The following is a 21,610-nucleotide window of genomic DNA, read 5'->3' as shown; positions in this document are numbered from 1 at the left end:
CGGGTTACACCAAACCACAGAGATGCCGATTCGCACATGACTAATATTATCACATGACCTCTGTGACCTCTGTGTATTTCGGCGAAATATGGTAGGTAATTTGTGGTGGAATTTTTACTTTACAAATTACGGACATGGCAGATTTGCATGGGATTAAGATCACAGACGACCTCCGCAATTATTACAAATTACTAGAGGTCCCCAGGTAATACTAATCCCGTGCGAATAGGGCTTAAGTGGTTGTCTCAAACTCAAAGTTGCCCTGCTGATGACAGTGACAATGATAAAGGGGAGGTTCATATTGAGCCTCATGACAGCATTTCAAATGTCAAATCATATTCCTCCGGAAAAGGCTCAAGTCATAAAAGCTCCCAAAGCAGTTAATCTTCTACTACTTCGTCTGCAAGCATTAAAGCAGAGGCAGACAAGGCTGCACTCATGCCTTTAAAGGAGAAGCACCAGGCCTGTGACAATAGCAGTATCTCAGATGGACAATCCGATGGAATGGAGTCATATTTCAGGAAAGAAGCCAAAGTTAAAGACATTCCTACATCTCTCAAACTACATGGCAAAAAAAATTAGCCTCAGTATGAGCAGTCCTCACAAAAGCACAAGTCTCTTCATTCAGTGCAAGACAATACTCATTGGTCATTGGTGGAAAAGGCTGTTGCATTTGATCATACATCTTCAAGGATGCAGCGTAGGGCCCCACGATCGATGGGGGGCCCCATTTTGCGCAAGGGGACGCATTCTCTGCAAATGCGCAAAGGATGTGCATCGCTGCCGTGAGGCACGCTTAGAGCACCGAGTCAGCCCGAGGCAGGAGAGAAAAAAAAAGAGACGAGTAATCTGACATCGCACACGTTGCCGCAATGATTGACAGCATGCAGCATCTGACCAATCAGCGGTCAGATGCGCCGACAGGCAGTTGGATGCAGGTGGAGAGATGGCCTCCAAACGGCAATATGAATCGGGAGCAAGTAAAAGAAAGACAAAGTCAAAACAAGAGGAGGCTCGTGCTTCACTTGAAGTTGGGTATGTTGTGGCATAAACACCTCAGCTGCTAGCCTGCTAATCATGAGACAGAAGAGAGGATAATTCTGTCTAGATGTGGACTGGAGATTAAATTTTCCAGCGGCCCTGATTATCATTTATTGAAAGTCTTGTTAACTGCATTCACCTCTGTTGAAAAAGGAGTGGTTAACTGACCAGTTGGTGGTCATATGTTGGCTCAGGTTTATAGCCTATCAATCTATGCTATCAGTAGAAGTTTCGGGCTATTTTTATGGAGGTAAACTGTCGCCATCTCTTGGTGAATTTAATTCATAAGTCATATAAGATTAGATAAGAAAAATTAAGATAATCCTTTATTTGACCCACAATGGAGAAATGTAAAGCGTTGCAGCAGCAAACAGCAGTGTAGGAATATAGAACCTAAGTACTAAATGTAAAAATAACTATATAAAAATATTTAAATATAGAAATATCATCAAATCAAATCATAATGAATATTATTAGCTGTAGTCGTATTTGCATTAATTGCATTTTAATCTTTGCAAAGCTAGTATTTACATTAATTTCATTGTGTAATTTACCATTAAGACCAAAACAAATTTTAATAATATGCTTGTATGGTGGATTTCTTGTCATAACAGGGTCCATGCTGAAGTTTGTTACTAAGGGTGACACGGAGCCAGCGGCCAGTACCTCACAAGGGCCATCAGGCACCATGTCTACTGAAGCAGCCTGCATCTGTAAAAGGCTTGTTCCATTGTTGAAAGAGGCTGTTCATTTGATTTGTTCCTACTAATAAAAGGTTGTAAACCTAAATGGCATTTGTGATACAGTCATTTTGTAAAGGGGGGGGGCCTCAAAATAAAATTCTGCTTAGGGCCCCAATTTTGCCAGGGGCGGCCCTGGATGCAGCTCACAATAAGTAAGCTGGATGATGCTAAACCTCAACAAGCTATGCAAACATTTAAGACACCATTGGATCCTCTGGAGTGGCAAACAAGGCCAGAAGTCAGTTAAACCTCTGTACCTTCTCAAGGCAACAATCATACATCAGGAGATCTCTACAGGTTGCTGCAACAACAAAACGAGAGAACGCTCCTTGTTCAAATGGAAACCTCTCAGTTTCTGCCTCACAGGGAAATTACAGTTTTCAGTGGAGATCCTCTGCAGTTCAAACCATTTATAAAGGCATTTGAGCATTGTGTGAAGAACAGTAAAGGGGATTGTTTGTATTATCTTGAACAGTTTACATACATACTGTCGCTAATATTAGTCACATCTCTGTTACATACGTTCCACTACTATTATCGTACTGCATTGCTACATACCATCCTTGCCATTGATCATTACTACTGTTATCACTAGTAATCACATTTCCATGTGCATTTCATCATTATCGCTGTAATACATCTTTGTGTACTTTCACTCCTGTCAACCATCGCTTATAATTGAATACATTGTGATCTCGTTGATCTGCTCTGTACATGCGACATCTATTGCACGTCTGTCCGTCCTGGGAGAGGGATCCCTCCTCTGTGGCTCTCCCTGAGGTTTCTTCCGCATTTTTTCCCTGTTAAAAGGGCCTTTTTTTGGGGCAAGTTTTTCCTCACTCGAATCGAGGGTCGAAGGACAGAGGGTGTCGTCTCTGTACAGATTGTAAAGCCCTCTGAGGCAAACTGTGATTTGTGAATTTGGGCTATACAAATAAAATTTGATTTGATTTGATTTGATTTACAAGGGGACAGCCAAGGGATTTGGTATGCAGCTGCCTTCACATGACTCCAGAGAGAGGTTACAATGTCGCCCAGCATCTGCTTGAGGAGCATTTTGGAAACAAATTAAAGCTAACAGCGGCCTTAATGGAAAAGATCATTAGATAACCAAGTGTCAGGCAGAGGACGTTGGAGGACTCCAAGCATATGCACTTTACCTACGTGAATGTTCCAATGCTATGAAGGAACTACAGTTCTTGCAAAAGTTAAACATGTCAGCAAATATGAAAACTGTTATTCAGAAACTTCCATATAAAAGACCATTGTCAAGCTCATTGAGCAACAGGTCAGAATTGCTTCAGACCCAGTCTTTGGTGACATACAGGACACTCCGCTGGTTAAAGGAGGAATCAAAAGCAAATCTCAAGTGAAATCACAGTTCAAAAGAAACGGTTTTGCAACTCACGTGTCCATTACTGATGAATTTAAAGCAGATGCTCGCAAGAATGAAATGGTTCAGAAGGAAGTTATCTGCTGTGCAAAGGCAAACCCTACTTCCCATCTGTATTGTGCATGTGGTCATGCATTGGAGCAATGTCCACAACTGGTCAGAAAGGTACACAGGGAAAAATTAAACTTTCATAAGGAGAAAGGTCTTTGTTTCGGTTGCTTGTGCACAGGGCACTTACGCAAGAATTGCGACAGGTACATTTCTTGCAGACAATGCAACTGAACTCATCCCAGCATTTTGGATATAAAAAAAAGATAAGGGTTTTTGGAGGAGATACTGAACAACCAAAGAAAAGATATGAGAGTTGTACAGCTACCTCAACTTGTGGTCATACAGGGGCTGGCAACAGCACTGGCTGTAAGAAAGCCCTATAGGTCAAGGTCCGACAGCACCCTCTACTGGTACAAGGACAATTAGCAGTGAACGAGTCAGGACACGCCCAGTCACACTGGAAAGCAGCAGACCAGTCAGTGAGCAGATGTGTGAGGCTGCATGGACGTTCTGTGTTTCCCTAATGACGTGTGCGTTCTTGAGGAGATGTAAGTTGTTTCTGCTTGTAATTATTGATAATTTGAGGACTGTTGCAGTTTTTGTTATTTTATATGGGAAAGTTTGAATTGTTTACTGTGGTTAAAAGTCAGTATTTAAAGTTCCCTTGTTGTTTAGCATGCTTTGCCTCTGTTAATATTATGTTCATATAGCAGCTTATTTAGAGATGTGTATTTGATTTCACTGCTGAATAAGATGTAGAGCATTATTGTAATACAGTTTTTTTCTTTCTTTATTTTCAGACCACACACACACACACACACACACACACACACGTTGTACGTTACGTAAAGTCCAACAACCTCATTAAAGGAGTGAACTCAGATCTCTCTCTCCAAGTGCCTTGATTCTCTGACCAGAATCATAGTCCATGATCTGCCGCCTCAACCAATGAAGTGCATAAAGGGAAATGCTTTTCTGGATCCAGGAAGCACAGGTACCTTCTGTCCTGAAAAACTGGTGGACAGGTTGAACACTGAAGGACGATGAGCTAAAATTCATCTACACACCATGGGTCATAATGAAGCAATACAAAGCTGCATTAATGGCCTGGAAATCTTAGAATTTTCTGGCAAGCACTTCTATGAACTTCCTGATGTGTTTACCCAGAAAGAGATGCATGTGTCCACAGACAACATTATCAGTGATGAGGAGCTGACTAAGTGGAGTTATCTCAAAGGCATTCAGATTCCTCGTATCAGAGGTGATGTTGATTTGCTAATCGGCACCAATGCCTCTAAGCTGATGGAACCTTGGGAGGTTGTTAACAGTCATGGAGATGGATCATATGCTGTCAGAACCTTATTGGGGTGGATGATTAATGGTCCATAACAAGGAAGCAATGACAAGCAGAGTTGGAGTGGCTATCCTGCAGTTACTGTTAACAGGACTGTTGTCGACAAGATAGAGGTATTGCTAACCAACCAGTACAATCATGACTTCAGCCTCTAAAGACCAAGAAGAGATGTCAAGAGGGGAAAAGAAGTTTGTTGAACTTGTGGAAAGCTCTGTTTAGCTTCAAGAAGGGCACTATAAAATTAAACCGCCTTTCAAACAATCTATGCGTTGCTATGCAAGACTTCTTAAGATTCCTGCGGTGGCCTGAGGGGTAACTTGGCGCAGGATCCTATAGAGCATTGCATGACTGTCCATTATTTGGGCAGTATCTTCACCCAGCTGCGCATGTTTTGCTCTACGGAAAACTGATGAGGATAGTCAAACAGTCTTTCCAGTGGAAGTGATTGATACAGTCAACAGAAATTTCTACATGGATTACCTTCTGTAGAGCCTGCTCTCTGAAGAGGATGCTGTCGTCATGGTTAAGAACCTCATAGCTGTTTGCAGTAGAGAAGGTTTCAATCTCACAAAATGGATTAGTAATAGTCGGAAAGTTCTTCAAAGCATTTCAGAAGAACACAAATCAAAGAACCTGTATGAGCTAAATTTGGACAGAGATAATTTGCAGATGGAAAGAGCTTTATGTCTGCAATGGTGCATCGAGAAAGACACTTTCAAATTCAAGCTGAAAATTAAGGAGCAGGAGGTAAGTGCTAACTATATAGCATTTCCTGTGACTAGCCTACTTCAAAATTAAAGTCACAGCAATGTTCATCAGTTAAATGCTTTAAATGCCACTGAAGATGTATATTCCAACAGGGAACCTGCCATCTTTCAAATGTTGAGAGATGGCAGCATCTCTCAACATTTTCCAGTCTGTTCACTCAAAAAGATCCTGTAGGACTGTTTTCATCTGCCCACATATTAAAGGACAACTTTTCCAATTTCCAACCTTAATCTTTATCTATTGGAATTTAGTAAATGCTGAGAGACATACCAATAAGCCCCATCAATGTTCCCTGTGTCTCTGGGGAGTGCCGTAAAATCTGGCGTCCTTTCGAGAACCAGTGACATCACTAGTACTTGGAAGAACTACAGGCTGTTTCAGTTTGGATTTCTAGCCTCCACCTCTGGTTGTCAAGTGGGCATGATAGATCGAAATAATACATTCATGGGAGGTGTGTCAGCCGGCACTCAAACACAAAACTTCTTTCTTGTCTTGCTTGTATGCAAATTAGCGAAGGTTTCATTTTTACAGTCTTTTGGCTAACGTTTCTTTTTTTAAACACATTTGGGGTGATACATAGTTAAAAATAAATCAGTGTAGAATAAAACAGAACCTGTTTAGCACTCATTTAAATAAAGAAATAAGAAATTGAGACCAAAAAGGATGAAATATCAATGCATGTGAGGGTTTAATTCCTGGAACCCAATTAAGGCGTACAGCTTACCTATATATGCAGCAGCTGTTTGTGCGGGGGCTTGTGGAAAACACACACTAAAGCTTATTGTAATTGATAAACACAAAGCCACTTAATTCAAATCACTAAGGACCCCAAAAGGATGTGTTGAATCTTGGTCTTTAATAGGTGGAGAGGCCACGTCAAGAGCAGAACACAAAGGGATGCATTGAGCGCACACAGAGCCAAGCAGCATCTCCGAGTGCTGGTGGTAAACCTGCAGCAGGCCATCTCTCTGACTACTGAACCTGCTAACGAGGAGGAGAGGAGAGAAGCAGATAACTGTAACCGAGGAATGATAGATGGCTCAAACTCACACCAGCAGCCTCTGAGTGCTTACAGAAAATGCCAAATGACTGACTTTAACAAATTTCGTTTGTTTATACAAGGAAGATTTAAAAAAAAATGTTTTTCCATGAGGCTCTTCTTCTCAGCAGACAGACCACAGGCACTAAACTTGACATATAATATTCCTCATACTAGCAGCTATAGCGACTTTAGCAAGTTACATGTTGAGTCCTGTTCTTTTGGTCATTATTTTAAGTCATTATTAATACCACAAGATAATACGCAAAGCGTCAGGTGTTGATCGGACATTTATGCAGCAACACGTCAAGAGTTACTGCTGGCTTCCCACTGACTAAAAGTTGTTTTATCCCAAACCATGATTTCTTTCTTTTTTACTTTTCTTTATATCCTGTGATCATCAGAGGAAACTGAAGTACATCTACTTTGTGTAGAACAATCTTTTGCATACTAATTTTTATTAACACTAATTACTAATGTCACCAGAGATTGTTCCGAAAACGAGATGCACACTGAGGAATCATTTCCTTGGTTTTTGAGCATCTTTGGTGTCACAGCCACAACATAGCTTTCTTCTTTCTCTCCTTCTACTCCTTTTGGTTTTATTGGTGCTTGCTAAATTGATTTTGAGTGCAATTTAGGGAATGGAAAGGTCATCCAATAAAAGCAGTGACAAGGTGTGGTCAGACTTCCAGCCCCGCCCCATTCTGAGTACCATGGCGAGGACCCTCTTGAGATGGGGGCAGAATTGGTCCACCAGACCAGACAAGCTCCAACATTTCTCCTTCTTTAGTCTCCCCCCAAATCCTGTTATATGATTTAGGCCTTCAGAAGACTGGCTCAACTGCCCGCTGGTAGCAGGCCACTAAATAGTTCCCCTGCTGGATGTGCAGGATGAGTTAGCCTTGGCAAGAGGGCAGGCAACCAAAATCAACTCTTGACTTGTTGCTGAGGGCCTCATATTCTCCTGCAAAAAGCTGCGAACTCTGTACTTTTAAGGGTACAGACCGAATTATGTTAGTCCTACTCAGTACCAATTGACTTAAAAAAAACTTTAAAAAAGCTCATCTGGATAAGAGAGTACCTAGGAGTAGGCTATTTGAGAAAAGAGAGAGACTCTCTCTCTCTCTCTTACACACTCACACACACACACACACACACACACACACACACACACACACACACACACACACACACACACTCACCTCCTTGATATTCCTGAGCTCCACTGCCCACTGTTGAAGCTTGTTGTATTTTTCAAGCTTAGTTTTCTCTTTCTTTCCTGGAACATCTCTTCTTTTCAGCGTCTTTTCATCCATTGGCTTGGTTTCCCTTTTCACCTGGAAATAGAATAATGAGAACACTTTGTTTTCTGAGACGTACAATCATCTATCTAAGAATGGCCTAATACTGTTTGATATTCAGGCAGTGTCCCATTATTGACCATCTATTCAAATGAGGTGTTGTAGTTGAGTCACAAGTCTGATGTCAACAAGATGCGTCTCCATCATGGAGACCTGGGGTCCGTTTCACAAAGCAGGTTCAACAAACTCTGAGTCTAACCTTGAACTCTGAGTTGATCTACTCTGAGATAGGAAACTCTGAGTTTTCGGTTCCAGAACAGCTGATTTGAGTTAGTTTGATCAACTCGGAGTAGTTTCACCTGGAGTTAAGCGTCAATGGAGCCTCGATTCGACGAGTCACCATGGCAACGGGGAAGAGGAGGGCTACGTTTTTCACCCCACTGGGTGTTTCAGGGCGAGGCACACTTTTCTGACCGCTCTGCATACAGTTGCCTTGCTCAAGTGCTCTGCGTCTCCGACGTTGTATAAAAAACTCCCATTTGCAAAAAAACGCAGCGCAACACACAATGGCCGCGTTTCCCAGATTCGATCGTTCTTAAGGACTTAAGAAGGCCCTTAAGAAGGGTTGGCTAAGAAGGAGCGCTAAGATGCGGGTGTTTCCCAGATGCGTTCTTAACTGCCTTCTTAGGAGAACCTTAAGATCAAGCCAAAGAATCTTCTTAAGAAGCTCTTAGTGGGAGCTGTCCACCGCGGTGCTGCTGTGCTGAATCAATCGATGCCAGGCAGATCGATCACCCACCTCTTTATCAGCGCATAAGTGTGTGTGTGTGTGTGTGTGCGCTGTCAGACCGGGCTGTCCAGGCAAAGAGATCCAACGGCCGTTGGATCTCCGCACGGGGCAGCCGGTACTTTGCCTGGACAGCCCGGTCTGACAGCACGTCCAGTGGGGAGAAGTGCTGACGCACGTATGCATTTATGTAAACCGTCTGGCTTCGCGCACGGCGACGCTGTTGGTTCGCAGCGAGAATGTGCTGTATTGCAGCCATGGTTTCTCACACGCGCGGACTTTGGCAACGCAGAGTAGCAGGGGAAGCCTCTCTGGATGAGGTTCAGCTGAGTTTAATACATCTGTTCCCTTGATATCTGTGAAATGCCACAGGGTTGTTGTTTTTTTATGTGTAGTAGGCTACTATAAACTCATATGCAGATGTTGCGGAAAAGTTAAACGTGTAATTCAATAAAAAGGTTTTTTTTCATCTACCATTTTCTTATTTTTTTTTCTTGCGCCAGTGGTCCGCAGCTATGAGCGCATTTCAACACTGAGCATTGTTTTATTATTTCGCAAAGTGGAGGATATAAATTTCCCTGACGCGCTTGATCACTGAGCATTTGGTCGCTAAGAAGGCTGTTAAGAGTGGGTCAGCTCGATCTTACATTTCCTTCTTAGTGAAAGATCTTCTTAAGCTAAGAGCGACTCTGGGAAACACATCCTTCTTTCACAGCGTTCTTAAGAGCGCTCCTAAGAAGATCTTAGCACTTAAGAGCTTCTTAACGAATCTGGGAAACGCGGCCAATATCTGCTGGGATGTGAGAGCATGACTTCGGTTGGTAATGTTGGAAATGTAAGGGCGGTTTAGGTTGTGTATGTAAATGATGGACTGTGACGTGAAACGGTATCGCTCAAAAAGATCATTGTCTGGAAATGCAAGAACATCTATGCGCGGTCTGATAATCATCTCCCGACGAATATTTAATTCTCTGCGCAGTAATGCTGCACCTTCATCCACGGGATCATTATCAAAAGGACATGCCATGGTAGTGAAAATAGTCGCCACCTAATATAACTTCTAATGTCGCCTACTGACTGATTTTTGCAATGATTTTCTCAAAAAACAGACGGCAGAACTATATTACGCCAAAACTCGCCTGCTGACTGAATGAATGAGGAAATCAAATACCGTGTGTGGCTGAAAGAGGGCGGAGACAGAGAGAAACTGGAGGTTTGGTGAGAAAAACCTGGTCCCGACCAGGTTAGAGTCATAGAGTATGTTACCATGGTAACTGACCGAGAGCTTAAGTTACCTCTCTCTGTGAAACAGGCTAGAGTTACCCCTCTTTCTCTGGTTTGAGTTACCTCCCTTTGTGAAACGGAAAAAAATGAGTTTCCCTCATTTCAGGGTTAACAGACTCAGAGTTTTCACTAAACCTGCTTTGTGAAACGGACCCCTGGTCACTAATAAAATCCCCAGTTTACATGATTGGAAAATTACATAATTTATCATTCACTTGGTTATGAATGGATTAATTTCTAGATTTATTGGATACTTAACATGTGAAAACACTGTGTCATTGATGTATACAATTGAAGATAAAGACAGCAAAAAAGATAATAAGGGGAATTCATAAATTCAGCAAGTGTTAAGGACCATGTTTTGTTCCATCTCCTTGGCCCAGTGTAGGATCAGACTCCTGCTGATCTCCAGGCTGCCTGGATCTTTGGTGCTCTCTTGTGGTATAGCCTTCTTACTGCCACACTTCACCTAGATTAAGAGAAGATGGAAATGGATATGAATTATATGTTTTCATAATTCAAATGTGTCTATTCTGAAATTGTTAAGTGATGATAGACAGGATCTAGAAATTTGTGTTTTTTTTTTTTTTTTAAATCAACCAGTATTGGCTTCCTTCATTATGGTAAATGCTATTTTCTGCCCCTTACATTTTATTGATTTAAATTCTTAGTATATGTTTGCATACATATTTCTAAAGCTATAATTTTAAATAAAAAGTGAGCATATTTTGTTTGTTAGCCTATCATACATAAAGGCTCAATACAATGTTTTGACTATATATTTGAGATTAATTTAGAACATGAGGTTGTGGATGACAACAGTTAAAAAAATTTAGAGAATAAAACAAATGTTAAAATGCTGCCAGCAATAATTATGTTCTTAAGAGATTCCCTGGACTTTTTCATCTATAGTAGCACTATGTAGAAGCTTTTCTGTGAGTGGATGCCTGTTTTATGTGTTTCCAGAACATCCACATCCAGAAAGCACATCCACATCCAAGTCCAAGCAAGTATATGCAGTCTGCCACTGGTGTCACACTATTCCACTGACAGGTGATGGTAGTATACTGTAGGTATAAGATATGCAGTATCACCAAAAAAGACACACAACTGCTTCCTAATAAACATGAATGTACAGTGCCTATAAAAAGTATTCACCCCTTTAATTATTTTCCCCTTTTATTATTTTTTATAAATGTAATCATGGGCAATATAATTTGACCACAAATTTATAAAGTTAGTGTCAAAGTGAAAACAGATTTTTACAAAGTAATGTAAATTAATTAAAAATACCTAATTTAAAATAAGTGATTGCATAAGTATTCACCCCCTTCAAGTCAGTATTTAGTACATGCACCTTTGGCTGCAATCACAGCACTGAGGTCTCAATCAGGCTTGCACATGTGGACACTGCAGTTTATTCCACCGTTTTTTGGCAATTTTGCTCAAGCTCTGTCAGGTTGCACAAGGATCGAGCGTGAACAGCCCTTTTCAAGTCCAGCAACAAATTACCGATTGGATTGACATCTGGGCTTTGACTCTGCCAGTCCAGAACATTCACCTTGTTGTTTTTTTCTGTATAGCTTTCGCTGTATCCTTCGGGTCATTGTTTTGCTGGAAAACAAATCCTCTCCCAGGTCGTAGTTCTCTTGCAGACTGAATCAGGTTGTCCTCCAGGATTTCCCTATATTTTGCTACATTCATTTGTGATATATGTGATACAAGCCTTCCAGGGCCTGCCGAGAAGCATCCCCACAGCATGATGCTTCCACCACCATGCTTCATGGTCGGGATGGTATGTTTTGGTGTCCACCAAACATAGCATGTAGTCAAAAGTTGTATGCAGTTTCACTCAGTTTGTGAGGACGGCCTGCCCCCCGGCAAATCCCTTCCATTTCTTAATGATGGATTTCACTGAATGCAGGGGGATGTGCAGTGACTTAGAAATGTTTTTGTATCCATCCCCCTGACTTATACTTTTCAATAACCTTTTCACGGAATTACTTGGAGTGTTCTTTTGTTGGTGTAATTGTAGCCAAGAATACAAATTAACCAGGGACTGGACCTTCCAGACACGTGTCTTAATACTATAATCACTTGAGACACATTCATTACACTCCACCTGTGTTGAATTAGGTCAGTCACTTAAAGGGGGTGAATGAATACTATAAATCCTTTTTTTAAAAAAAGCCACATCCTCTGAGGTTGTATGCTGACCTGACAAGTAGGTTTAAAGCAATTTTGTCCTCATGATTGAATCAATTAGAATCCCGATGATTCACTCAAAGAATATATCTATAATTAATGGCATAGAAAAACCATCTAGCTTGCATGGATTGTTAAAAATCTAAAATACAGCAGTATTGTAATTTGACCTATATAACAGCACAATAACATATGCCTCAAGTAAGTAAGTAAGTAACTTTTTTTTTTATATAGCACCTTTTAAAACCAGACTCTGCACTTCAGGAGTGGAGTGGGACTAATTGCAATTACCTGGCTGATGTTGTCCACCTCGTCTGCCAGTTTCTGAAGAAGTTGTAGGCACTCTGTCAGACTCAGCACTGGCTTTAGATCAGGCTGAAAAGAAAGAAAACACAGAAAGTATGGTAATCCTGTGGCTCCATCCTGGGTCTTCCTTTCTGTCATTCCATTTCACTTTCCTCCATCCATTAGCAGATTGTAACCACACATTTACCTTTTTTGCAGGTAAACTCCACAGCGGGCAACTGTTTGATAATCCTTCAAAATCCTTAATCTGCAAGAGCAGAATGAAAAGACACCTTTTCAGTGAAAACTGAAATGTTTTTATTAATTTATCAACCTTCATGTCATCCTCATGCTATGTGATATTAGTTCACCTGGGTTTTACTGAGGGAGGGTTTATTCCATGGTTCCGAGCTGGAAGTACTGGTTTTCTCGAGAGCTTTAGACTATGTAAAAAGAATATAAAATGTGATTACTACAAATTAATCCACAGATTTATAGAGAGTGGACTCCATAAAAGCAACTGCACAATGAAATCAAAAGTTATATAAAAGCTGCTCAATAACTAACTCGGAGACCCTTATGAATTATACTCCACGTACAGATTCAATCCTGCAATTTAATGTGTAATTTTTATATATACAAATGTAAGTGCAGAGGAATAAGAATAGAGGCTTGGTATTAAGAGTTTTTAATAATCTTTTGATTTACATACTTAGTTCTTTAATAACAAGCCAAGAACACTGGTGACAAAAGGTAAGACTGTTGATTGTTCAATGCAGTTAGTTGTGGTATCATAGTAATTTAAAATTATGACTTTTTTGCCAAAAATACTAAGAAGTATTTAAAGAGTACTTGCTTATTAGTAGTAGTATAATGCATATTATTGCTGTTTCTGTGAAACAAAACATTAAGTTAAGTCTGTCTGGTAGGGCAAACCTCTATAGCTATAGCAATAAGCTAGTTTATAATTCATATCAATCATAATTAACGAACACACCAGTTGAAAACAAACATACATTCATGCAATCATACAAACAACCATACATACACACATGGAATTAAAATAAGGGAAAGTAATTCATAAATGACATCAGTGACTATATTATTAATAACAATTATGTTATTAATAATCTTGTTTGTGTTTATGTTAATAATCTAGTTATTGTTATAATTTATTAAATTATAGTTTTATTATTATTTCTATATTAATATACATTATCTATTTGCTAACTTATATACCTATTTGATCATTGCGATGAAAGAATTATAGTCTATTATTATATATATAATATATTATATATTTGCAATGTTTTTTATTTTTTCTCTTCCCTGTTATCATATTATTATTATTATTATTATTATTATTATTATCTTATACTGTCACTTTAGTTTTTAATGTACGGACACATTATAATATGTTATTATTATCATTAATTTTAGATACCTCATAATGAAAATGTAATGTTGATGGTGTTGAAGATGGTGATGTAATTATAATAATGAGATTATTGCAATTAATGGTATTGTTAGAATTATTAAAATTAAAAGTAATGTTATTATTATTATTATTATGTATTCCAGGTATTCACAAAGTTTGTGATGAATGACTGATATTCTTTAAGCAAAATGGATTTGAGCTTTAAGATTCAATTAAGCTTCTTTTTTTCAGGGGTTCAGTGAAGGCGGATCATTTTTACCCTTAGAGTATAGAAAATGTTCAGACTGCACCAGGTTCAAACTTAGTGAATGTGCCACACAAGTTTCTTTACATACCCAATGTGAAGAATATATAGGTTCTTATATATATAGGAGCTTCCAGCAAGCAGCATTGGTTTCGTGTATGTACAACAAATTTACATGTCAACCTAATTTGTGGCCTGCAATTAAAGCGTTATACTTATTCTTTTTACTATTTTCAGAGGTGTGAGGTCATGTCAATAGTAATTCATAATCTATACATATATTTGATTGCATTATATAGAGGAACATCATACAACAATTATACCTGCTTCTTGGTGAGTGTGGGTTTAGTCAGGGTCTCTGAAGAATTTGGTATGTTCGCTGCCATTGTCCATTAGCAGTTGGCTGAGGTACATGCAGCTGGTAAAAGCAAGTAACATTAAAGTAAATTGTCTGTTGCGATCACAAAGTATATTCATATTGGTGCCCCCTGTGGCCAGTCCACACTAATGCCGATAGATTTCAAGCCCTGTTTATGTGCCAATACAGTACACTAGTATTTATAAATCACTCAAATAATAATAACAATAGTTCATTATAATTAATAATAACTCAAACCAAGATCTGGAGTTTGGAACAGACATTAGGAAGTCCTTTTCAAACTTGTATGGGCTTTAAGATCTAGAATATCATTAAACCAATCAGACCAATTTTTAAATTAACCAAAGTGAACATATGTAAGTTATGCTGGTATTCAAAAAAACAAACATTTTACATAAAGTCATTTTGGATTTATTAATCTCACTGATTTTAAACATGAGCTGTCATGATCAATTTTTAACAACCATCATGGGAACAATCGATAAAGTACTTTCCAACACAAATATTTACCGGTTATTCTTAATTTATAGATCAAGAGCTTTCAGTAAACCATAAACAGGCCTCACATTTCACAACTGTTGATTAAAATAACTTACCTGCTGCCTGAAATGTGTCCTTTGTCTATCTGTGAAGCAGTAACAGGTGACTTCCCCATTCATGTCTGAACTTCAGACTTTAGCCTTACCAGGAAACACTTTTTTATTATGGTAGTCACTCTTGCGACACACTTTAACAACCAAATGTCTAAACTGAACTGACTTACCTAAATTTGAACTGAAGACCTTAAATTGCCTACAACAACTGAGTTATATGGTCTAAACTGCCTCCCACAATATGATTATCCAGAAACAAAGAATTATTACAGACAGAGTTGGTAACATTGGTTATCTCTCTGCAATATTTTTATATAGATAGTGCAGCAGTTACTGCAGGAGCCACATCTTCAGTGTTGTTTGGGACCACCCAAGGAAGAGAGGAAATCAGCAAATATGTTGATGAAGTGGTGATCACAAAGGCAGTAATATAATTCTCCAACCAGAAGGTCTGGATGAATGGAAAGGTATGGGCTCTGTAGGAGCCATTTTTATGTTGTGTAGGTATTTACTTTTCCACAAGGGTGCAGTATTGTTTCAGTTGCTTTCTTTCACCTCAGCAGCGGCCGCAGCTGCTTAAGATCAGGAGAGTTGATTAGTTTGAGTTGAGTGGTGGTGGGAAAGACACAGTTTTTACACGACAGCCAGAGAAGAAATTTGTTTTGTCAAACTTATCTTTTTTGTTGAAATAAACGGGAACCTCACCCAAAGAGATCACCTTTGCAACCTTTCTTTTTTATTCACTCTGGAATCGAGTTAAGAACCATCCCAAACCACCATCAGGTGACAAGTTTCTTTTTTGTTGAATAGTCACCACACAAGTAAAAACTGTTTGCCCTGGATGGAGGACAGGTAAAGAGCTTTGCCCTGGATGGAGGAAAAGGCATTGTTGGAAAGAGACTGCTGTTTGGATCAGGAGGAGGCCATGGAGCTTGCAACCCCTCCCCCCCTCTTCATCAGACAAAGCCAGATGAGAAAGGTAAAGGACACAGCAGACAATAAAACTGCATGAACGAAGAAACTGAGCCTGTTTGAGTGATTTAATGGAACTGGACTGTGTTGATGCATTGGATTTTGGAACAGGACGTCATGGATGTTGATGAATGGAAAAAGTAATGGAAATGGAAAGTTAATTGGAAAATGGAGGAAAATAATCATCACCTGTGAATGACTGCTATTGTCCTGCTGACGTCACATGTTGACATATTGACAGTGTGGAAATGGAGGAAAATGCTGATGTTGAAAATGCAAAACTTGAGGAGCGTGCTGCAAAAAGTGATGTTGCAAAACTTGAGGAGCGTGCTGCAAAAAGTGATGTTGCAAAAAGAGAGAGAAAATTAACTGCAAAAGGTGTTTCATTTCTAATCGAAAACCTACAAAAGAACCGGAAGTTAACCTTGAATCAAGCATCCAAAATCAAGTTGCAGATCGATAATCTGTTATCTGTCAAAATAACAACTGATTCTTTGAGCAATGTTGAAATCCTTTTAAAGGAGTTTAATAAGCTGTGTGATGCTGCTGCTGAAACTCATGATGCATTCATGGAAATCCCATTGCCTGAAGAAGAATATAAAAGGCAGCAAACATGGTTTGAACAGAAACTTAAAGCAAATGAAAAGTTAATGTGTGACGTGTATAAATGGTTGAAGGATGCTCAAAAACATTGTGACAAAGAGTCTGTAATTCAGGAAGATGAGATTCAACCAAATGATGACCAGGAGGATGAAATTCAACCCAATGATAGTATTTCAAATGTTTCCCCCCCTGGAAAAACACAGGTCTCATCTAAGTCTAAATCTTCGTCTAAATCTTCCACCACAAGTTCTGCATGCCTTCGAGCAAAGGCTGAAAAGGCAGCACTAATCCAACACATGGCTGCTCTGGAGAAGAAACATGCACTGGAGGCTCAGGAGGAAAAACTGCATGCAGAACAGGAAAGATTGAAAAGACTAAAGGAACAACTGGAAATAGAAACCCAACTAGCTGCTGCTACAGCTAAAATAGCCATACTAGAAAGCAGTGTGGTGGGAAGTGGCTCTACACCATCCGATGGAATGAACTCATATTTCAATAAAGCTACAAAACAAAGTGCAAAGACAGAGCCACCATTACAACAACAACTCTCACACTTGCATGATGCACATCCAAAGGAAAGAAAATCTGCCCAAACACAACCATGGGAAAACCTCACTTCAATACAACCAATGCAATCCCTACAAAGACCACCAGGAGGCAATACAACTGTCTTCAATTCACTACAAGGTCACAGGTCAAGCAATGTTTGTACCACACCACAAATGAACACAAATGAAAATGAAATACAGGACATTGGCAACATTATGCAGCGACAAACAGAAATCACTGCTTAGCTGGTTCAACAACAACACTCAGCATCTCTTCCACCTCGAGTAATACCCATATTTGATGGCGACCCTCTACAGTATGGATCTTTTTATCATGGCATTTGAACAGGGGGTTGAAAGAAAAGTCAATAATCTCCAGGACTGCATGTACTACCTAGAACAGCACACTAGGGGGCAGCCTAGAGAACTGATCAGAAGCTGCTTTCACATGTCAAATGATCAAGGCTATCACAGAGCCAAGTACTTGTTAAAGGAACACTTTGGCAATGAAATGAAGATTGGAGCAGCTTACATGGAGAAAGCCTTAAGTTGGCCACCAATAAAAGCTGAAGATGTTGGTTCTCTTCAAACATACATGTTGTTTTTGAGAGGATGTTGTAACATGATGGAAAGTCTACAATATATGGCAGAAATGAATGTACCATCAAACCTGAAACAGCTTGTGATGAAACTGCCCTACAAATTAAGAGAAAGGTGGAGAGCGGCTGTTTGTGACCTACAGGAGAGACGTGGAAGTAGAGTTTTGTTCTCTGATTTGGTCAACTTTCTGGAACAGCAGATCAAAATTCTCTCTGATCCCGTCTTTGGTAACCTACAAGACAAACAAACTGCTACACTTAAAGGAAAAGCTCCCACAATATTTTCACCCAGGAATAAAAATCCAGCAACTGTGGCAGCTGTAAGCACTTCAGCAGGTATAAAGTCTGCAGAAACACCGCTCTCCCATGCCTTTTCTCTATCAAAAAGCAAGACTACTTCATGTTGCATATGTAAAGAGGATCACGTAATAGAAGATTGTGTACATCTTAAGAACAAAGTGTATCGTGAGAAACTTGATCTTTTAAGGCAAAGTGGTGTTTGTTTTGGTTGTCTAAAACCAGGTCATATCAGCAAGAGCTGCAAAAACATCTAACATGTGATGTATGTAACTTCAGACATCCCACAATGCTTCACAATCCAGCTAAATTCAGAACATTTGAACAGTCAAGCAACACTGTTGTCCCTCAGCAGACCTGTGCTCACACTGGGGCCGGTACGCAGAAATGTGTTCTCCCAATTGTACCTGTACAAGTAAAGGTTAAGAATGGAAACAAAATTTTGACCACTTACGCTTTCCTTGATCCCGGAAGCTCAGCTACCTTTTGTACAGAACGCCTGATGAGACAGCTGAACATGGACAGCATCCAAACACACATCTTCCTGCGAACTATGGGACAAGCACATACTGTAAAGACACATGTTCTGACTGGACTTGAAGTAGCTGGTTATGATGACAACAGGTTTCTAGACCTACCTGAGGTTTACACTCAGCAAACCATGCCGGTTACAAGACACAATATTGTAACAGAAAAGGATCTGAGAAAATGGCCTTACCTGCAAAAGATTAAAGCTCCCGAGTTTGAAGTTGGAGTGGATTTGTTGATTGGCACAAATGCCTCAAAGCTTTTGGAACCGTGGGAAATCGTTAACAGCTGTAATGATGGACCCTATGCTGTTCGAACCCTATTGGGGTGGATGGTGAACGGCCCACTTAGAGGAAGTGGAAGTGATATAGGGAAGAATGGCTGCCCTACTGTCACTGTAAATAGGATCTCCATTGATAAAGTGGAACAGTTGTTAATCACACAGTACAACCAAGACTTTAATGAAAGGTCATGTGATGACATTTTAATGTCAAGAGGAGATCTCACTGCTGCATGTGACAAAGGAGGCTTTCGGCTCTCAAAGTGGATGAGCAACAGTCGAGCAGTTATTGCAAGCATCCCTGAAGAAAATCGTTCCAAAGCAACCAAAGAGCTCAATTTGGATAAAGACAACTTACCTGTTGAAAGAGCTCTTGGATTGCACTGGTGTGCGGAATCAGACATGTTCATGTTCAAGATTGCACTGGAAAGTCGTCCATGTACCCGCCGTGGAATCTTGTCAGTGGTTAATTCTATCTATGACCCTCTTGGTTTCTTGTCACCGTTCACACTGCCTCCCAAGCTGATGCTACAAGAGCTGTGCAAAAGAAAAATTGGTTGGGATGACACAATACCACAAACCTTTCTTCAGAAGTGGACACAGTGGCTGGCAAATCTGCATAAATTGTCACTGTTAAAGGTGGAACGGTGCATCAAGCCGAAGAACTTTGGAAAGGTAAGCAATGCACAGCTGCATCACTTCTCAGATGCTAGTGAGTGTGGATACGGCGCTGTTTCTTATCTGAGATTGAAAGGCATCTCTGATGAAGTTAACATTGCTTTCATGTTTGGAAAGTCCAGAGTCACTCCCATGAAACAAACCACAATACCAAGGCTTGAACTCACAGCTGCTGTATTAGCTGTCAGACTGGACAAGATGATTACAAAGGAGCTTCAACTGGAATTGGACCAGTCAGTGTTCTGGACCGATAGCACGACTGTGCTTAATTACATTTCAAGTGAAACAAAGAGATTCCACACATTTGTAGCGAACAGAGTCGCTGTCATAAGAGAAGCCACAGAGGTGGCCCAGTGGAGGTACATAGGCTCTAAGCAGAACCCCGCTGATGAGGCCTCAAGAGGACTGTCAGCTGATGATTTTCTGAAATGTGAGCGATGGCTCAAAGGACCAGAATTTCTGCTGACTGAGGAAGGGACCTGGCCAAAACAGGAGGTAAACAAACCTGCCGTCAGCTTGGATGACCCCGAGGTTAAACAAGACCTCACGGTTAATGCTTGTGTTGTTGATGATGCATCCAATACTATGAACAAGCTTCTGACCTATTTTTCAGACTGGGAAAAACTCAAAACTTCAGTCGCCTGGTTTTTGAAGTTTAAAGACCTGCTTCAACAGCTAAGGAAAAAAGGTAAAACATGCAATAAAGGACATCGGCAACACAAAGCAAAGATAAATGTTCAACCATTGACAGGGGATGATTTACATAGTGCAGAACTGGAAATTGCACGCCTCTGCCAACAGCAAAGATTTCACAGGGAAATCTCTCTCTTGGAGAAAGGAGCATCATCTGTGCCAACCAACAGTGACATCTACAGGTTGGATCCCATACTCCAAGATGGGCTGTTGAGAGTAGGAGGCCGCCTGAGAAAAGCATCCATGCCTGAAACAGTAAAACATCCAATAATTCTGTCTAAAGATCAACACATAACCAAACTATCCGATGACCCTAATGACCTGGAAACACTTACACCCAACCACATTCTTCTGTTGAAGGCCAAAACCCATTCTTCCTCCTGGACTTTTTGATGATAGTGATATATACATCAAACGAAGATGGAGACAGGTACAGTACCTGTCGGATTTATTTTGGAAGCGGTGGGTAAGGGAGTACCTTCCACTGCTCCAAGAAAGACAAAAGTGGACAAAGCCACGAAGGAATTTTTCTGTGGACGACATTGTTGTTATCATGGACCCTTCTGCTCCAAGAAGTTCATGGCTAATGGGTAAGGTGACCAAAACCTTTCCAGACAGGAGAGGCGTTGTCCGGACAGTTTAGCTGAAGACCAAGACAGGCTTTCTGGAGAGGCCTGTCACCAAGCTCTGCATGCTATTGGAGACATAAAGATTATTATTAAAGACTGAAATATGGATTGACTTCTGAAAGAAAGAAGATTTGATTTATGGGCATTGACTTCTGAAAGAAGAAGATTTTTGGCTCCTTTTGAAATATGTTTATATAATTGTAGTGCACACCAACACAATTATGGGGCCGGTGTGTAGGAGCCATTTTTATGTTGTGTAGGTATTTACTTTTCCACAAGGGTGCAGTATTGTTTCAGTTGCTTTCTTTCACCTCAGCAGCGGCCCCAGCTGCTTAAGATCAGGAGAGTTGATTAGTTTGAGTTGAGTGGTGGTGGGAAAGACACAGTTTTTACACGACAGCCAGAGAAGAAATTTGTTTTGTCAAACTTATCTTTTTTGTTGAAATAAACGGGAACCTCACCCAAAGAGATCACCTTTGCAACCTTTCTTTTTTATTCACTCTGGAATCGAGTTAAGAACCATCCCAAACCACCATCAGGTGACAAGTTTCTTTTTTGTTGAATAGTCACCACAGGCTCTATCCAGATCCAAAAAAGCAGCCTCTCAGTCAGGTGACAAGGAACCATAAAACAGCACCGGAGCAAGACTGAATGCTGGCATCAAGGAGGCAAAGAGGAGTCAGAGAGGACTTCCTTATAAGAGGTTTCCTCTTATAAGTACCTCTGTGTGATTGTGGATGATCAAAAGTGCCCAGTCCAGGCTAATTTTCCTCAGGAAGCTCAGGTACTTTTGATGTCAGCAGGTCACTCCTGCATATGTTTTATCTGAGTAGTTTAGCTAGTGTCTTGTTTTATGCTGTTGTTTGCTGAGAGTG

General features: G+C 40.2%; 1 protein-coding gene across 1 annotated transcript in view; it reads right to left on the bottom strand.

Annotated features, from left to right (window-relative positions):
- LOC311251330 (uncharacterized protein) overlaps window positions 1–14,322 on the bottom strand; it is a gene marked incomplete at its 5' end in the record, with an annotated part of 33,525 nt that extends 19,203 nt beyond the window's left edge. The window contains 6 exons of the mRNA XM_084343708.1: window positions 7,595–7,729; window positions 10,120–10,233; window positions 12,261–12,344; window positions 12,463–12,522; window positions 12,626–12,697; window positions 14,260–14,322. Coding sequence (XP_084199834.1) covers window positions 7,595–7,729; window positions 10,120–10,233; window positions 12,261–12,344; window positions 12,463–12,522; window positions 12,626–12,697; window positions 14,260–14,322 — 528 coding nt within the window. The remainder of the gene's footprint in view (window positions 1–7,594; window positions 7,730–10,119; window positions 10,234–12,260; window positions 12,345–12,462; window positions 12,523–12,625; window positions 12,698–14,259) is intronic.
- Between the last annotated feature and the right edge of the window lie 7,288 nt (window positions 14,323–21,610).

This window comes from Pagrus pagrus, assembly GCF_965226575.1.
Source record: "Pagrus pagrus genome assembly, chromosome: 22".
Classification (NCBI taxonomy): Eukaryota; Metazoa; Chordata; class Actinopteri; order Spariformes; family Sparidae; genus Pagrus; species Pagrus pagrus.
The sequence above is the reverse complement of the archived record's forward strand: the minus strand, read 5'-3'. Positions and strand labels throughout refer to the sequence as shown.